At 51.2% G+C, this 16,034-nt stretch overlaps 1 protein-coding gene and 1 long non-coding RNA gene across 9 annotated transcripts in view; one reads left to right on the top strand and one right to left on the bottom strand.

Moving 5' to 3' along the window:
• Positions 1-753: 753 nt before the first annotated feature.
• LOC132657742 (uncharacterized) lies at positions 754-9,977 on the top strand. Its single transcript, XR_009596301.1, has 2 exons — positions 754-1,448; positions 1,875-9,977. It is a non-coding gene; the product is annotated as an uncharacterized LOC132657742 (long non-coding RNA).
• A 2,472-nt stretch (positions 9,978-12,449) lies between these two features.
• Positions 12,450-16,034, bottom strand: part of RIPOR1 (RHO family interacting cell polarization regulator 1) — a 44,942-nt gene continuing 41,357 nt past the window's right edge. For 6 of the 8 annotated variants that reach the window (XM_042231799.1, XM_042231798.1, XM_060398378.1 and 3 more), the window contains 9 exons: positions 15,839-15,960; positions 14,839-14,971; positions 14,441-14,576; positions 14,157-14,318; positions 13,745-13,900; positions 13,382-13,578; positions 13,210-13,293; positions 13,012-13,102; positions 12,450-12,873 (listed from right to left, as the gene is read on the bottom strand). In XM_042231799.1, coding sequence (XP_042087733.1) covers positions 12,776-12,873; positions 13,012-13,102; positions 13,210-13,293; positions 13,382-13,578; positions 13,745-13,900; positions 14,157-14,318; positions 14,441-14,576; positions 14,839-14,971; positions 15,839-15,960 — 1,179 coding nt within the window. In that variant the 3' untranslated portion in view covers positions 12,450-12,775. The remainder of the gene's footprint in view (positions 12,874-13,011; positions 13,103-13,209; positions 13,294-13,381; positions 13,579-13,744; positions 13,901-14,156; positions 14,319-14,440; positions 14,577-14,838; positions 14,972-15,838; positions 15,961-16,034) is intronic. The other 2 variants (XM_060398379.1, XM_027978086.2) reach the window with 1 other exon arrangement.

Below are 16,034 nucleotides of genomic sequence, written 5' to 3'. Positions count from 1 at the left end.
GGGGAGGGGTTGGCGCAGGGCAGCATGGGAGGCGGCCCCGGGCGCCAACTTTCAAAAGCGGGCGCGATGGCGTCACGGGACGCGCTGCGAGTCGCGTCACGCCGCACGCGCCCTCAACTGGTCGCGCGTGGGCTCTTAGGGAGCCCGACGTCCGGGCTCCCGCTGGGTGGGGCTTCGTGGGCGGAGGCAGTCCCTTCTGGGCGGCCCAGGATTCCGGCCCAGTTGACCTGCTCAGCTGCAGTCTCCCGCCCTGAATCCGAAAGGGCGGACGTGGGGCGGGGGGGAGGGTGTTTGGAGGAAGCGCGCGCGGGACTAGGCCGTGGGGCTGAGGCGGTTCTTGGGCGGAGCCCCGCCCTAGTCTCCGCCCTAGCCGGGCCGGACCCGCCCTCCGAGCGCCGCACGGCAGCCCGCCACGGGTAAGGCCGGGCGGGTCCCCTCTCACTCCCAAGTCCTCAGAAACAATCCTTCCCCCGCGAGCCAAGACAGGCAGGGCTGTCCTGGGGATCCCTCTGCTCCTAATACTGGGTGTTAGAGAAGAAGGCTTTTTCCTGGTGTGCCCAGGCCACTTCGGCCGGGAGAGGCCAGCGGAAGGCCAGACTTAATGCTTTTACACGAACGATCGTACCGGTCTTTTGCCAAAAGGATGTTCTCTATTTGGCGCAGTGTGATTGTGTATTTCAAAATGTAAGTTTCTTGTTTTTGCCTGAGAACTGTTAAGCTCTCGTAGGCGGAATCCTTAAGCCCCTCACTGTGCGGTCGCCCCTCCCCCTCCGGAGCATGCACCTGCAGACTCTTCTACCCAACCAGCAATAAAGCTCCCTGAAGACTGACTGACATCTCCCTGGAAGATGTTCTGGTGGCTCAGGAGGAGAACCTTTGATACCTACGAGAATCTGGCTCAGGACTGTATCTTTAATTCCGTTACCTTAGATCAAGGGGGAACAAACGGACCCAGCGTCAAGGGAACAGCTGTTCTCCGTTGAGCTGATTGTTCCATTATGAAAATGTTAGCCCAATACTGACACCTATTTTGTTTTTTTCTTTTTAAAGGAAATCTGGGTGGTTTTTTTTTTTTTTAACTGTAAAATCTCCAGGTGTGGGCAACTGTATCAGATGTTTTAAAACTGCATAAGCTGATTAAGCCACACACAAGCCCTGTCAGTTTATATGACCTCTGACTTGAAGGAAAGAGTGAAGAGAAGTTCCACGGCCAAATCCTAGGCACCCCAGCATTTAAGACAGTGTAGTGGAGAAGGAGACTTGAGAGGGAACAGCCAGGAAGACAGAAGGAAATCCACTGAGTGTTAAATTTGGAATCCAAGGGCAGAGAAGGATTCAGGTAGGAGAGGAATGGTCAACTGTGTTTAGTGCTGCTGAGAGGTCATCTTGGGCCAGAAACATGGCTATATTGAATTGGCTACCTTGGAAGTCACTGGTAATTATCACTGGTGAGTTTGGCTTGATTTATGTTGCTTAATCAGATATGTGGACCTGACTAGAATGGGTTGACCTGAGAAGGAAATGGCAACCCACTCCAGTGTTCTTGCCTGGAGGATCCCATGGACAGAGGAGCATAACTGGCTACAGTCTGTAGGGGTGTAAAGAGTCCTACACAACTGAAGTGACTGACCAGGCAGCCGAATGGGTTGAAGCATGATCAGGAAAGTAAGGAAATAGAGGCAGCACACATAAGCAACATGAAATAAGTTTAGCCACAAAGGGAGCAAAGAAATTCAGGGATAAATGTGGAAGGATATGGGGTCAAGGGAGAATAACAAGATGAAAAGATTATAGCATGTTTATTTGTCATTGGGAGTGATACAGGAGAACAAAGTCTTGCTTGACATTTTTTTTTTTCTTCTTTTGGCTTGCAGGATCTTACAGGATCAAACCCAGACCCACAGGAGTGAAAGCACTGAGTCTTAACCACTGGACCGCCACGAAATTCCCTTGTTTGACTTAAATCAGGGTGAAATTCATGAAAGAATATAAGGAAACTGGGAGGTTTGACCCTGGATAGGAACAGGATGCTTCCACTGTGGAAGTTAGAGTAACGGGTGAAGATGGATGCAGATGCAGGGGAGAGGTAAAACAAGCTTGCAGTTTCCCTAGTGGGACTGCCTTGGCGGTATTGGTGCCCATTTGAAGTTTGCGGTCATGAGTTCATTGTTATTATTTTGGTCACATAGCATTCAGGATCTCAGTTCCCTAAGAGGGATCAAACCCACACCCCCTGCAGTGGGAGTGGGGACTCTTAACCACTGGACTTGCCAGGGAAGTCCTGACCATGAATTTAAAGTTAAACCAGTTGGCCCAGTGTGTGATTTTCCTCCAGCAACATTTAACTGCTTGGGTACAGATGTGAAGAAAAGGGATAGTTAGATTTCTCAGAACCAAGACCCAAGTTTTCTGATACCTAGTCTTAGGTACTTGCCTTATGTGATTAACTATTCTAGAAATGTGTGAAATATTTGGAAAATTTACATGTGACTCCTTTTTCTAGAAACCAAATTATTCCCGTTAACCTCATGTATACTTGAGGACTCAGGCATAAAGAAAAGGCAAACTTTTTTTGAGAAAAATTATCAGACATCTCTGGCATATTTGCATTCTGTATTTTTTTCAGCCTGCCACTCCAAAAAGCTCCTGGTATACTTAGGAACTGCGTACTGGAAACAAAGCTGATTTACACTTCAATTCTTAGATTCTTTTTTTCAAGTATTTGTAATAATTTAATTCACTTTCTCTAAGACCTTGCCTCATACCATCTTATCTTTAAGCTTCAAGAATGTAATCTAAAGCTTTAGTGTAGGTAAATGTAAAGCAATATATTTAGATGACAAAAAAAACCTCAGCTGTACTTAGAATTATCTTTACAGCTGCTATGGTCTAAATCTTTGTGTCCTCTCCAAAACTCATATGTGGAAATCCTAATATTAGATATGATGGTATTAGTAAGTGGGACCTTTGGGAGGTGCTTACGTCCCTCAGAAATGGAACTAGTGCCTTATAAAAGAAGCTTCACAGAGATCCCAGCCCCTGCCACCACGTGAGGGCACAGCCAGAAGGCACCAGCTGTGAACCAAGAAAAGGGCTTTCACCAGAATGTGACCATGTTGGTGCTTTGACCTCAGATTTTCCAGCCTCCAGAACTGTGAACAGTAGACATCTGCTGTTTATAAGCACCCAGTTGGTGGTATTTTGTTATAGCAGCCTGAACAGACTAAGACAACTACTATATTTACACTGTATCAACTATCATTACAACTATAGGACCTCTGAGGCATCAATTAGAAACCAGAATGAGGTCCAAATGGCCTTGCAGCCTGCTCTCTGAAGACAAAGATCCCATGTGCTGCTCTGACATGGCTGAGAAAATGCTGAGAATCACTAGGAAGGAACAAAAGGAAATGTTTTCTTCTTGCAGGAAATGGTGATGTGTCCTACTCTGTGCATGAAGTTGGCTCTAAAGATCAAGGGACAGAAAGCCAGTCCAAAAGGATAGTCTGTTTCAGGCCGGACAGAAACAGGCTGAAAAGAGTAATATGGTGAGAGCCTGCGGAACAGTTGGGATGATAAAAATAAGGACAAGTTTGTTGCCTGTAGTACTATCCCAGACTACGTCACCCAGAGAGAACTGTGATGATTTAAAACCGCCCAGTGATTTAAGATGGAGAAGGCAATGGCACCCCACTCCAGTACTCTTGCCTGGAAAATCCCATGGACGGAGGAGCCTGGTGGGCTACAGTCCGTGGGGTCGCTAAGAGTGGGACACAACTGAGCAACTTCACTTTCACTTTTCACTTTGATGCATTGGAGAAGGAAATGACAACCCACTCCAGTGTTCTTGCCTGGAGAATCCCAGGGACAGGGGAGCCTGGTGGGCTGCCGTCTATGGGGTCGCACGGAGTTGGACACGACTCACGCGACTTAGCAGCAGCAGCAGCAGCAGTAATTTAAGAAAGTGTTCTTCCCATGGACTGTCTCAGGTTTGTAGTCCACAGGAGTTCGAGGCATTATCAGCAGAAGGCTGTCAGCTTATCTCGTGGCAGTAGTGCAATCACCAGGTTCTAAGACCTGGCCCTCAGCCTCCAGAGTGGATTCCTTCCTTAGAGACTCATCAGGTTTACAGGAGCTTGATGCATAAGCCAAGTGACATTTTACTAACTGAGAGGTGGACTGGTGCTCACATGCCGGCAAAAGGTATGTTCTCTCCCTGTAGGAGAGCCTCCTGGGAAGCCATATTACCAGGAAGCTTTGGTAAGCAGTTAATTTATATAATGTAAATGTTTAATATGCTGGAGTCATATTGTCTGGCATTTGAATCTTGTCTTGGTTTCTTATTAGCTGTGTGATCTTGGGTGAATTAGTAACAACTCAACTGCAGGTTTCTTCTCTATAACACTTCTTCACAAAGTGGTAAGGACTGAATGAGACAATCCAAATAAAACTTTAGGCATAGTTCGAGGCACTGATAATCATACAATAAATGTAAACTATGATTTTTTTTAATTTTTATGCTTATTAACCTACCCTCACTCCCAAATCTGCCTTCTGATGGCCATGGTCTTTAATTAATTAATAGAATTAATTAATTGAATTACTTACTGTCTAGGCTTTCCTTGGCCTGGAAGCCATTCTTTCTGAGGAAAGTGTATTTGTCTATTATTCTTAGAAGAACAATTCTATTTCCAAATCTTCCTTAGCTCCCACTGTTGCCCCCAGGTAAAGCTTGTGATAATCGTGATCATTTATATGTTTTTTGGGAACTCATTAAGCAAGAGCCTCAATGAACTGTGGAGAGATGTGCTGATTTTCTGAGGAACAATGGACAAGACTTCCTGCCCACTTTGCAGGGTGAGACGTAAAGCTACACCTGAGCACTCCATTGCGCTGTGTCTACTGAGGATGTGTGTGAGGTATAATCCAGTGCAGCAAAGGTTTACAGAATACTGCTGTCTTCAGCTCCCTTTCTAGGCACTGGGGATACAAAGATGACCCAAGATGTGTTTCCCGCTCTTAAAGTTTAAAAAACAAAACCAAGACACATTAATGCATAACTGTGATAATGGGAAGAAATGGACTCATAAAGGAGCAAATCATTTCCCAGGGGTATCTCATTTCAGCTTGGTGTTAATAGGATCTGAAGGGCTTCCCCGGTGGCTCAGTGGTAAAGAATCCACCTTTCCAATGCAGGAGACGTGGGTTTGATCCCTGGGTCGGGAAGATCCCCTGGAGGAGGAAATGGTAACCTACTCCAGTATTCTTGCCTGGAGAATCCCATGGACAGAGGAGTCTGGCAGGCTACAGTCCATGGGGTCGCAGAGTCAGACGTGACTGAGCACACAGGCACACAAAAGCTCAGAAGGCATTAACAAGGCAAGGCACGTAAGGTGAAGAGCCATAATCAAAGGCATAAAAGGGTACAAGAGTGTTAGGGGGACGGTAAGTCTTCCCATTCTTTTGGATGAGGGTGTAGTGAGTGATGCTAAATCTTCTAAGATATTTGGAAAGTTTTCAATCTCGACTGCCAAGGCCAACCACTTTTTCCTAAATTTTAAAGACCTGCCCTTCTATATCATCTCCTACCCAGACCACAGGAATTTGTTTCCTTATTGATATCTGCTTTCTTCAGATCCCTATGAAAAGTCTATTTTACCTCCCAGCTCAAACTACTGCTCTCTACAGTCTAAAGGATTTTGCCTGGGCCTACATCTCACGTTTGAGCAGTAGGTTACTTTTGTTCTCTGTGCTCTTACCTGCATTTTTCAGATATGCATTGATCACCCTTAAATAATCCACCTCATCTGTTCACTTTTCATTTTAAAAAACACCTTCATGCCTGCCCTCTTAATTGATGTTCACAGTTCTTTTTGAAGAGCCAGCCACAGTTTTGTCCTTAACTCTAGAAGTGAAGTGACTTGCTCAGAGTCATCCAGTAACTTGTTGACAAAACCAGAATGAGTACTCAGATCTTCCAGCCCCACCCTCTCTCTTCCTGTTCTTTCACTGGCCACTCTGCGCTCCTCACTCTGTTAGGTAATATTTCCATTTTTATAGGGATCCTCTGTACTTGATGCTTTAGCTCAGGGACTGCTTGGGAGGGGGAAAAGGAAGGGAGGTCTATCAAGTGAGCTCTGGACCTCTCTGCTCCCTCATTTTCTCCCCTCTGAATTTTATGTGATTTGTTTAGAGGTAAAAAGGTTTCATCCCCTCCATGCAAGTCGGACAGTGCCTTAACCCAAAGGGAGGGCTTTAATGGTGGAAATTTCAGGCTCTTACTAAATAGAAGAGCTATTTGGAATCACGATTTACTAATCTGTAAGTAAACCTTGAATAGGGCTTCCCAGGTGGCTCAGGAGCCCTGTTAATTAATTAAAGACCATGGTCATCAGACTCAGGAGCCTGGCAGTCCATGGGGTCACAACGAGTCAGAAACGATGAAACAACTGAGCATGCGTGCATGCAAGTCCTGAATCAACTGCTCTATGCCCAGGTCTATGTTCAAGGTGCTACTGGAGAGAGATGATGCCCCTAGCCTTCAAAGGCCTCATGTTTTGTCTTGTATTAATCTGGAGACACTAAACCCTCATGAGTATTAGTAGGTAAAAGTCAAGGATGGAGAAGCAAGTAAAAGGAGGGTATGGGTAGCAGGTGTGGGAGGAACAGATGGGTCACCGGATATCACTGTGGTCATACAAGACTTCACAATGAAGCAAGGATGACTCTCAAACTTCTCCCTCTAGCCTACATACTTCTCTTCTTGCCCAGATCTACATGTCTAGCTTCTTTCTGGACACTTCTCCTGGATGGCTCCCAGGCTACCCTTAGGAGCCTTGCCACTCTCCTCCTCATTTGCTTCGCTAGGGCTCCCCCTTTACAGTGAAAGATACCCCCAATCCATCCACCACAGCGGCCAGAAACCTAAGCTTCATTCTTTCATCTCCCACATCCCATCAGTCTCCAAATCCCGTCCGTTCTACCTTCTGAACCTTTCACTCTAACCTCCTCTCTATCCCTACCTGGCTTAGCATCAGGCTTTTTCTGACCACAGCATCAGGCTCCTCACTGCTCCCTGCCTCCTCTCTCAACACAAAGCGACCTTTCCAAACCACAGATGGGATCACAGAATTCCCCCGCTTCAAGTCCATGCATGAGTCCCCAGTGTTCTAGGAGTAAATCCCAACTCCTCAGCCACTCCACAAGCCCCTTTCTAACTGCCCCCTCTGGATTCAATTTGCCTCCTCTACTCATCTGACCTCAGTTCTCTCTGCTCAGGCTTCCATTCCATTCCTTATTTGAGAACCCCATGGTAAAAGTGCATTCTAAGGAGCTACGTTTCATAGGGGACTCTGAGGGGTTTTTTTAATCCAGACTTTTTCTGCACTAAACGTATACTGTTCTTTCATATTCACAATGTTTTCAGATTGTGTTAAGTTTTAGAGATATGCATCAAAAGCTATTTCTTGACCACTTACTATATATTTGGCCTTAGTTGGTGGGAACGGTAAAGGCAGATGCAGCCTGCTTAAACAGAGAATTGCCTGGAGCACGTATTTAAAATAAAGATTCCTTGGTCTCTGAATTTGAATCTCGAGGGAAGTTCTCAAGTGAATCTTAGAACTGAGTAAGTTGGAAAGACCTAACCTGATTTCATTTATAAGAGATATCCAGGGACCTCCCAGTGGCTAAGATTCCCACTTCCACTGCTGGGGACGTGGGTTCAATCCCTAATTAGGGAACTAAGATCCCATATGCCAGGTGATTCAGCCAAAAAAAAAAAAAAAAATGAAGAAGAAGAAAGACCCAGAATAGGCAAATCTATAGAATCTGTGGTTTCAGTAGGTTAGTGGTTGCCTTGAGGGCTGGGGGGCAGGAAAGGGAAGGGGATGCAGAGGTCCTGGGAATGATACTTAAGGAGTGCTGAGTTTCTTTTGAGGTTGATGAAATCTCTAAAATTGATTTGGTGATGATTGTACAACCCTAAATACACTAAAAGCCACTACTGAATTGTACATTTTAAACAGATGAATTGTATGGTATGCAGACTAAATCTTAATAAAGCTGTTTAAAAACAAAACAAAAAACTTGGACCAAGCTCTACAAGGAAGGCAGCAATCGTCTTTCCTAGACTTGGGTGGTTGGTATGCGTTACCTAGCTGACTAGTCAGCAAATACTTACAGATGTATATATTGGAGGTATAAACAAGTGATTGCAATGGGGTGTGGTTCCCCTAAAACTGTACTAGGGGAAACGCATGCTTCTATGATAGGAGCACTGGAGAAGGCAATGGCACCCCACTCCAGTACTCTTGCCTGGAAAATCCCATGGATGGAGGAGCCTGGTGGGCTGCCGTCCATGGGGTCGCTTAAAGTCGGGCACGACTGAAGCAACTTAGCAGCAGCAGCAGCAGCATGATAGGAGCACAGTGGAAGGGAAGCTTCCTGAGGAAATCTGTGATGTTCAGGTTGAAGCCTGTCAGGTAACCAGGCATTAGCAAGGGAAGATGAGGAGTGTACCACAGAGGCAAGCAAGGCCCAAGGATGGTTCAGTGAGGTCCCATGCAGACTGAGAAGTTAGGTGGCAGAAGTGGGGCTGGAGAGAGGAACCCACGTAAAACCCTTTGTGAGCCAGGTTGAGGGGGCTGGAATTTTCCCTAAGAGAAACAGACTGTAGTGATGGGTCTGTTTTTAGAAATCACTTTGCACTTTGGAGACTGGATGGAAGAAGGGCAAGACCAGAGTCAGGGAGCCTGTGAGGGAGCAGTTTTAGTGTTTAGGAGAGAGGTCAATGTGTCTGGAAACTGAGTGGTGCCAATGGGGATGAAGAGAAACAGAACTTAGCAATATTTAGGGTATTTAATTGCAAAGATTGTGATGGTTGGGATGAGGGCACAGGGGCAAGAATCAAGGGTGAGGCCCAGTTGTGTGGCTTGAGTACCTGGCTTGAGTACCAATAAACTGGGTAGATGGTAACCCCGAGAGTCTGAGAGGAGAAGCAGGTTTTGAGATGTTTGATTTTGAGCATGCTTTTCAAAAGGTGTCCAGTCAGCAGTTGGATATGAGGGTCAGGAGATGAGGAGAGAGCCATGTGAATTACAGCCATGAGGCATACAGCCTCAGCATATAGATGGAAGCCAGAGAAATGGATAAGGTGCTTCAGGGAGTGTGTTTCAAAAGAGAGGAGCAAGGGGCCTAGAATGGAATGCTGTGGAGTGATGTTTGTAAGAGGATGCTTGAGGAGGAGGAGGAGGAGGAGAAAGCTGTAGAGAGATTCAGAGGAAACAGCTAGAAACGTCAGTGTTAACATGGCAATTCGGTTGCTTATTCAGCTTCTCCAAGTCAATACTATTGGCAGATCCAATATGTTCTGGGTGTCTTCAGAGAAAAATGAGACTTGACCATTGATATCAAACTCAAACTGACCATCACCCCATTGCAGCCTTCTGAAACAAGAGGCCTCTTCCTGCAGGTCAATGACAGTCTTATTTTCCAAATGATAGATGTTTTTCCGTAGCAGTTCATTTAGGTCTGGGAGTCCTTCCCAAGCTCACCCTCTGTATTACGTCGGCCCAGGAGAGCCAGGTCCAGCAGCCAGGCCAACAGCCTTCTGTCCATGGCCGAGAGATGGCCTAAATAGGGTCCTCCAGAGATGCCAGGGGTCGGGGGAACATGTCATATGTCCAGGGTTCAGCAAATTGTACCCACACACCAGGCAGAAGCACACAAGGAAGACACCCCCACTCTGTGGGCAAGACAAAGAAGCAGTTCTCTTCCCACATGCCAACCCATCTGCCTCTTTGCCTTTACCATGTTTTTTTCTTTCTTCTTTTTTTGGTTCTCTGCAGCTCTGAATACATGAGGAAGGAGAGCAGAGACTGGAGGAAAGGTAAGGTTGGAAGAGGGCAAAAGGAAAGGAGGTGAGGTGGGGGGATCCAGTCCCCCCTACCCAATAAACTGTATGCTGGACTACCTCAGCCTGGTCCCTTTTTTCACAGCGTGGGCTTATAAGTTTCTCCCAGGGAGAGCCCCAGCAATAGTGGCCAGGGCATGGCTGCAGCCTAGATGGACTTGATCGGTGGGGCGTTTCTCAGGGTGTCACAGACCTTGGAGGCCCACTTCCTTCTGTCCCCTCAGAGAGGCTGGCACAGGCTCCACAGGACATCTGGGCACAGACTTTCCCTGCTCTGGTGCATCTGACTCCTGGTGGTGTCATCAGCCTCCCGTCACCGGAGGTAGCAGGCTCAAAACTGTCCAGAGTTGCCAGAGTGATAGCCTCTCTGAACCTGTGTGACAGCAGGGGAGGTGTGCTGGGAGCAGCTTTGCCTTGTGCGAAGACCTATGGGAGCACCTGTGAGGGTTTGTGTGTGCTGGGGGAGGGCAGGGTGTGCAGAAGGGCAGACAAGGGCTTCCCCTGCCCACCCCCCCATTCCCTGCCACCTCATAGACGTGGGCCTGAGCATAGGAGGCCATACAGCCTAACTTTAAGTAATTGATGGAGAGGGGTTGGGTGGCTGTTCTGGGGTTGATCCACTGCTCTGAACTGGGTAGGCTCGATGGGGCAAAGGCCCGAGGCTCTTTCTGTCTCGGCCTTGACAGTGCTTCCGCTGTACCTCACAGCACCCTAATTCTAGCTCCTACTCATCCTGACCTTCCAATCCACCCTCAACCTAGAGCTGAATAGGAGGCTCAGGATTCAGGGCTCTCCTTGTAGAGGACAGAGTTAGGTACCCTATCCCTTCCCAGAGTAGGAAAGCAGAGATGTAGGGCCACTCAAATTTCCAGTGACCTGTTGACCCCTGGCAGGGGTGTTTTTCCACCCTCCATTTCTTGCCCAGGCCCTGTCCTCTCCTGTGGGTTGAGCCATGAGCTACTGCTGGTCCAGTCACCCTGCTGCACTTTCCCAGGACCTGCTAGGCCTGTGTTCACTTTCTCTTTCCCCACCACACAGGCCATGCTGTGGATGTCAGTGGACAGTCCTGTCCTCCCAGTGGGGCTCTTGTGGGGCTGCAGGCCTAAGGGACTCTAGGGGTGGTTCTGGGCCTGCAACCCTGCTTCAGGGGCCCTTACAGCAAGCCCAGGCTGTGGCCAGCTTTGGGTGCTGGCTCGGTCTCTATCAGTTGTTTGCCTTCCCCTACCACCGCGGCCGATCATCCCCCCAAAACTGAGCTGATCATCTCCCCCGTACCGCCCTTCACAGTCACAGAGGGAACACACAGCCCATGTGCTGAGGGCGGTCGGCCTGCCCCCACCCCCGCACCCGCCCCCACCCAACGGGAATGGGCTGCCTGCATCCACACACAGGTGTTTCCTGTGCTCCTTCCTGTTACCGTTTTTTTCTCCTCAGCTTGGCTTCCCTGGCAGGTGGTTAAAGGCCCAGCCAAACCTCTTCATACACAGCTCTAAAACACAGGGGGGCAGAGCTCTCTGGGGATCTGGGTCACCCCTTCGGGAGGGGGGGTACTGTTGGCACCTCATTGGCTCTTCCTGAGTGCAAGCACACAGACTGTCCCCAGGGTGTCATGCTGCTGTGCTATGGGGACACCAGAGTGGGCTCAGGGACCGGGGAAGGCCCTCCCCTGCGCTGTCGCCACTGAAAGCTCTGGCAGGACGGGGAAGGTGCAAGACCTGTTTCTCCAGCCTCGAGTGTGGGCTTCCCTCCGGCCCTCCTAAGAACAGACCTGCCATCCTGCAGTCCCACCCTACCCTCAGGTCCCTCCCACTGAACTCGTTAAACTTTCTGGGGTTAATAAACTCACGTGAGCCCTCTCCCTGGAGCAGCACAAGTCTGCCAGCTGTGGCAAGGTCACAAGGTTTAGTCAGGTTTGTTATTACAGAGGGGAGGCGGCTCAGAGATAGGAGGGACTTACTGTTAAGAGAGTCATAGGGCAGCCACCCACGTCACCTGCCTCCCCAGCTCCAGCTCTCCCCTCTGCAAGAACCTCCTCTCAACCCACTCACCTCCTTGGGCACAGCCCCTTCTGTAGGAAGCTGCCTTTGCTGAAGTAAAAAAGACCCAGAAGCCTGGCATTCCCTGATGGGGCTCTGCTGCCCCCTGGTGGCCAAAAGCTCCAGCAACCACCACACCTGTTCCTGCCTGCTTCCTCTTGGCCTCCCAGCCAAGCCAGCTGCTGCTAGGGAGCCATTCCCAGGACTGGCACCCTTTGGGCCTTCTCTAGGCCAGCTCCAGAGTTTAGCTCCAGACTAGTCCTATAGCTTCCAGGCCCAGGGTACACCCACCTGCAGGCCGGGCCTCCTCGGCAACACTCCACCACCCTCTTCCTCTGCCCTCTTTTCCAAGCCTATTTCCAGCCTCTGAGCTTCTTCCATCTGGATTTTCAGGGCAAAAAAGCACATGGTACTGTCACAGTTGGAGTGTGGACACACTAGTGTCAGGGCCACCGCCAGAAGATGCTGGAGCAGGAGGTTAGAAGTGCACCAGTCCAGGCTATGTAGGAAAGGCATTTCTGCTTTTTTTTTTTTTAATTTTCTGGAAAACTCTGTAAATAAAATACAAAACCAAGGGCAGGGCAGAGGCAGGACGGCCAGGCCCAGGACACCGATCTATGGCAAGTGTGCTGAGCCAAGGCTGGGAGGCACTTGACTGTGGCACTGACTCCACCAACCCCAAGGACAACAGGAGAATATATTAGATTTTCATTGATAGGGATCTGTGAGGGAAGGATGCCTGGAGCCAGCCCTCATCCTCCCTGCCAGTGCCTGGTAAGCCCTGAAGGTGCGGGGAAGGGGCACTGGGGGCCGCTGGGTGGGGAGTTTAGAATGCCGTGCTGGCCATGCTGCCGGGCCCAAAGATGCGGGGCAGGGCATCCAGTGACTCCTCCAGCCTTCGGTGGGCAGACTGTCCCTCTTCTCCTGGAATGGATAAGGATGGGGTCAGGAGTGGTCCTAGCTCCACCCTTCCCTCCCACCCCGACCCCATCTCACACCTACTCCCAGCAGCCAAATGTCCTAGAACAAAATAGAACCATGCCTCCTGATCCCCAGCCTCACCACACTGCTGCAGGCTCTGCCGAGCTGCTTCCCTAACGGCTTCTGTGTCCGTCTGGCAGAGGTACACCAAGGGCTCAATGCCTTCTGGAGCCTACCAGGGGAGAGAGCACTGAGGTGGGCCCAGGGGAGCAGGCTCAGGACCCAGGGCTCAGGGAGCTGGGAGGGGAAACAGAGGGTGGGAAGATCGGCAGGGGTCACCTTGATGCAGCCCAGAGCCAGGCAGCCGGCCACTCTGGTCTGCACATCCTCATCCTCCAGCTGGTCCAGGAAGCACAGCAGGGCCTGGGTAGGGTTGGGAGGGTAAACTCAGCCTGGGACTCAGCCTGGGACCCCAGCCTCTACCCTCCAGGGAGGCCTGCCCAACTCTCACCCTTTCCCTGAAGGCAGGCCCCAGCGAAAGGCTCCGGAGCTGAGTGCTGACAGCAGCCATGACCTTGTTGTTCCCATGGACAAGCAGAGAGCTGAGGGCCCGGAGCCCGTCCCTTTGGAGCCGCCCCTCAGGTGCCAACCTCAGGGCCTTCAGCACAATAGCCTGGTCATCCGAGTTCAGATTCCGCACCAGTAACACTGAAAGAAGGAAGTTGGGCAGTAGGGGAGGGGGTGTCAGTTGGAACAAGGTGGCAGGGCAAAGAGCCTCCGGGGGTAGGGTCTTTTGTACCCTCGTGTCCTGAATCTACACCTTCAGACCCACCCACAGGGCCGGGCCACTTTGTGACCAGGGCCACTGCCTCACCTTCCTCAGCTGTCTCGGTTACATAGGCCTCCATGGAAGAGCAGTCCAAGGCTTCGACGTAACTCCAGAACTGGAAGATGGTGAGCTGCTCTTCAGGGCCTGCCTGGCTCCGGGGCAGCTTCTGGCCCAGGGCATCCTCCAGGAACTTGACGCACACTGTGGGAGGCAGGGTTGCAGGTCTCAGGGAGTGGAGGGACCTGGGTCATTAGAGGGAAGCGTGCCCCATCCCTGGTGCACATCCAGGAAGTCCCTGTCCAATCTGGGCCCTTTTGTGCTGAGGCATGTGCCTTTACTATTTCTTCCCAGTGCTCAACTCAGCATGTCTGTGTGGGCTGACCTGGCTTTCCCTAAGGTCCCATCACTGGGGATCTGAGGAAGGAGGGTAGAAGGGGCAGACCAGCAGCCCACTCACCGGCCTCGGCTAAGCCTGTCTGGCGCAGGGAGAGACGGGCGCTGTACTGATTGCAGAAGGTGAGGAGAACCCGCTCCACAGGGCAGATGAAAGGGCTGAGTCCCTCTGTGCATTGGTCCCAGAAGGTCAGGAAGCCGGGCCGAGAGGCCGAGAACTGCACCACTGTGAGGAGATACAGGAAACTGTCAGCAACAGAGCAGGCAGGTGGTGAGACAGGTGTGCAGGTGGGGCAGGGCAAGGCAGGAGCTCCGGGACACACGCGCCAGGGCCCACACAGTCTTTACCTTCCTGGGCAGAGGTGGCAGGCATTTCCCATCGCCTGCTGAGCTCGCATACTGCTTCGAACACTCGGGCCTCCCGCAGTAGCCGCTCCAGGGCCCATGCCTCCTGGCAGCGCAGGGGCCCAAATGTGCCCAGTTTCTGGAGAACAGGGGTGGCCAAGTAGCTCAGACCTCAAGGTAGAGCTTAGAGAGGATGGAGACCGGGGACTGCAAGTCCCAGCATGCATCGGGAGAGGTTTGGGGGAGCCAGAGTGTGGGAGGTGTTCCATTCAGCAAGAGCCAGGCCCTGGGACATTGGGGAGTGGAACTCAGAGGAGGGGTGAAGGGCCAGGAATGAGGTGCAGGGCTCCCTGGGGGAAGCGGCTGCCAGGGGAGGGTAGGGAGAACACCAATAGCCTCACCAGCAGGAGGCGGCTGCAGTGATACAGGTGCTGAACCAAGGCAGCATCCAGAGCTGGACACTCTGTGCTGAGGGGTCGGGCACTGGGCGAGTCGAGGCTGTCCTCAGCCCCAGGTGCTAGGCTGTTTGGGGGCCTGAGAGAAAGATGGGGTCAACCGCCCCAGGAGCAGACATCATCATCTGGTCACCAATAAATTTTTATTAAGCTCCCCCCCCGCCATCCCAGAACAGAACAGGTGACACACGAACAGACAATGGGCAAGTTCACCGAAGACTTCCAGAAGGAGGAAAGGGCTGGGACCAACAGGTGGTAGCAGGGGTCTGCCCAGAGCCCATCTGCCCAGGGCCACCTCCAGCTACGACCGCCAGCACCACTGGGGCCAGGACGGCCGGGAGTAGGGCTGCAGGCGGGATGGCCTACGCACAGTGGACTGCGAGAGGTTGTAGCCCAAGGGGCGCCGGGCACCGGGTTGTAACCTGGGCAGCATCAGAGAGAGGAGGGGCTGCGCAAGATCTTCAACTGCGAGTTGGCAAAGGCCACTCCGGGACAGAGAGCCAAGGGGCCCGGGTCTCTGGGCAGATCGGGATCCAGACAGAGGAGGTTGATGCTGAGGGACCCAGGATGCACAGGGAGGCACAGAAAGGGCTCGTTCATAGCATGGGTTCAAGGTGAGGCCAAGGAAGAGAGGAGGAGCTGGAGACTCAGGAGCTGACAGGGACCGACGGGGGAGGCAGACACTGCAGGGATGAGGAGGAAGGTGGCCAGAAGCACTGGGGATACAGATGGGGTTGAAAACATGGGCACCAAGGACACACAAGTAGTACACGGGTGGGGTGAACATGGAGGCACCCACCAGCAACCCCGCTCCTCCCGCCCACCTCTCGTCTTGCTGCTCTCTCTACGTGGTCCACCTGGCCTCACCTCACCTGTTCCCCTTTCTCACCTCTCTCCTTCACCTGGTACTTACCTCCCCTCTTACCCCTCCCCTCACCCTTCTCACCTGTCCCCAGGACTGTCATTGTCTTCATCTTCATCCTCATTGAGGAAGCTGAAGCTCTCTAGGGCGTGCTCCACAGTGATGCTGAGACTGGAGGCCCGGCTCCGAGTCAGGCCTTGTCTCTGCTGGGGTTTTGAAGGGCGTCAGAGCTGCTGCCCCTGCCTCGCTGCCCTCCCTGTACTACTGCAGCCCAGTCCAG

Source organism: Ovis aries, chromosome 14 (genome assembly GCF_016772045.2).
Source record: "Ovis aries strain OAR_USU_Benz2616 breed Rambouillet chromosome 14, ARS-UI_Ramb_v3.0, whole genome shotgun sequence".
Lineage (NCBI taxonomy): Eukaryota > Metazoa > Chordata > Mammalia > Artiodactyla > Bovidae > Ovis > Ovis aries.
Note: the sequence above shows the minus strand (reverse complement) of the source record. Positions and strands in the feature narration are given on the sequence as shown.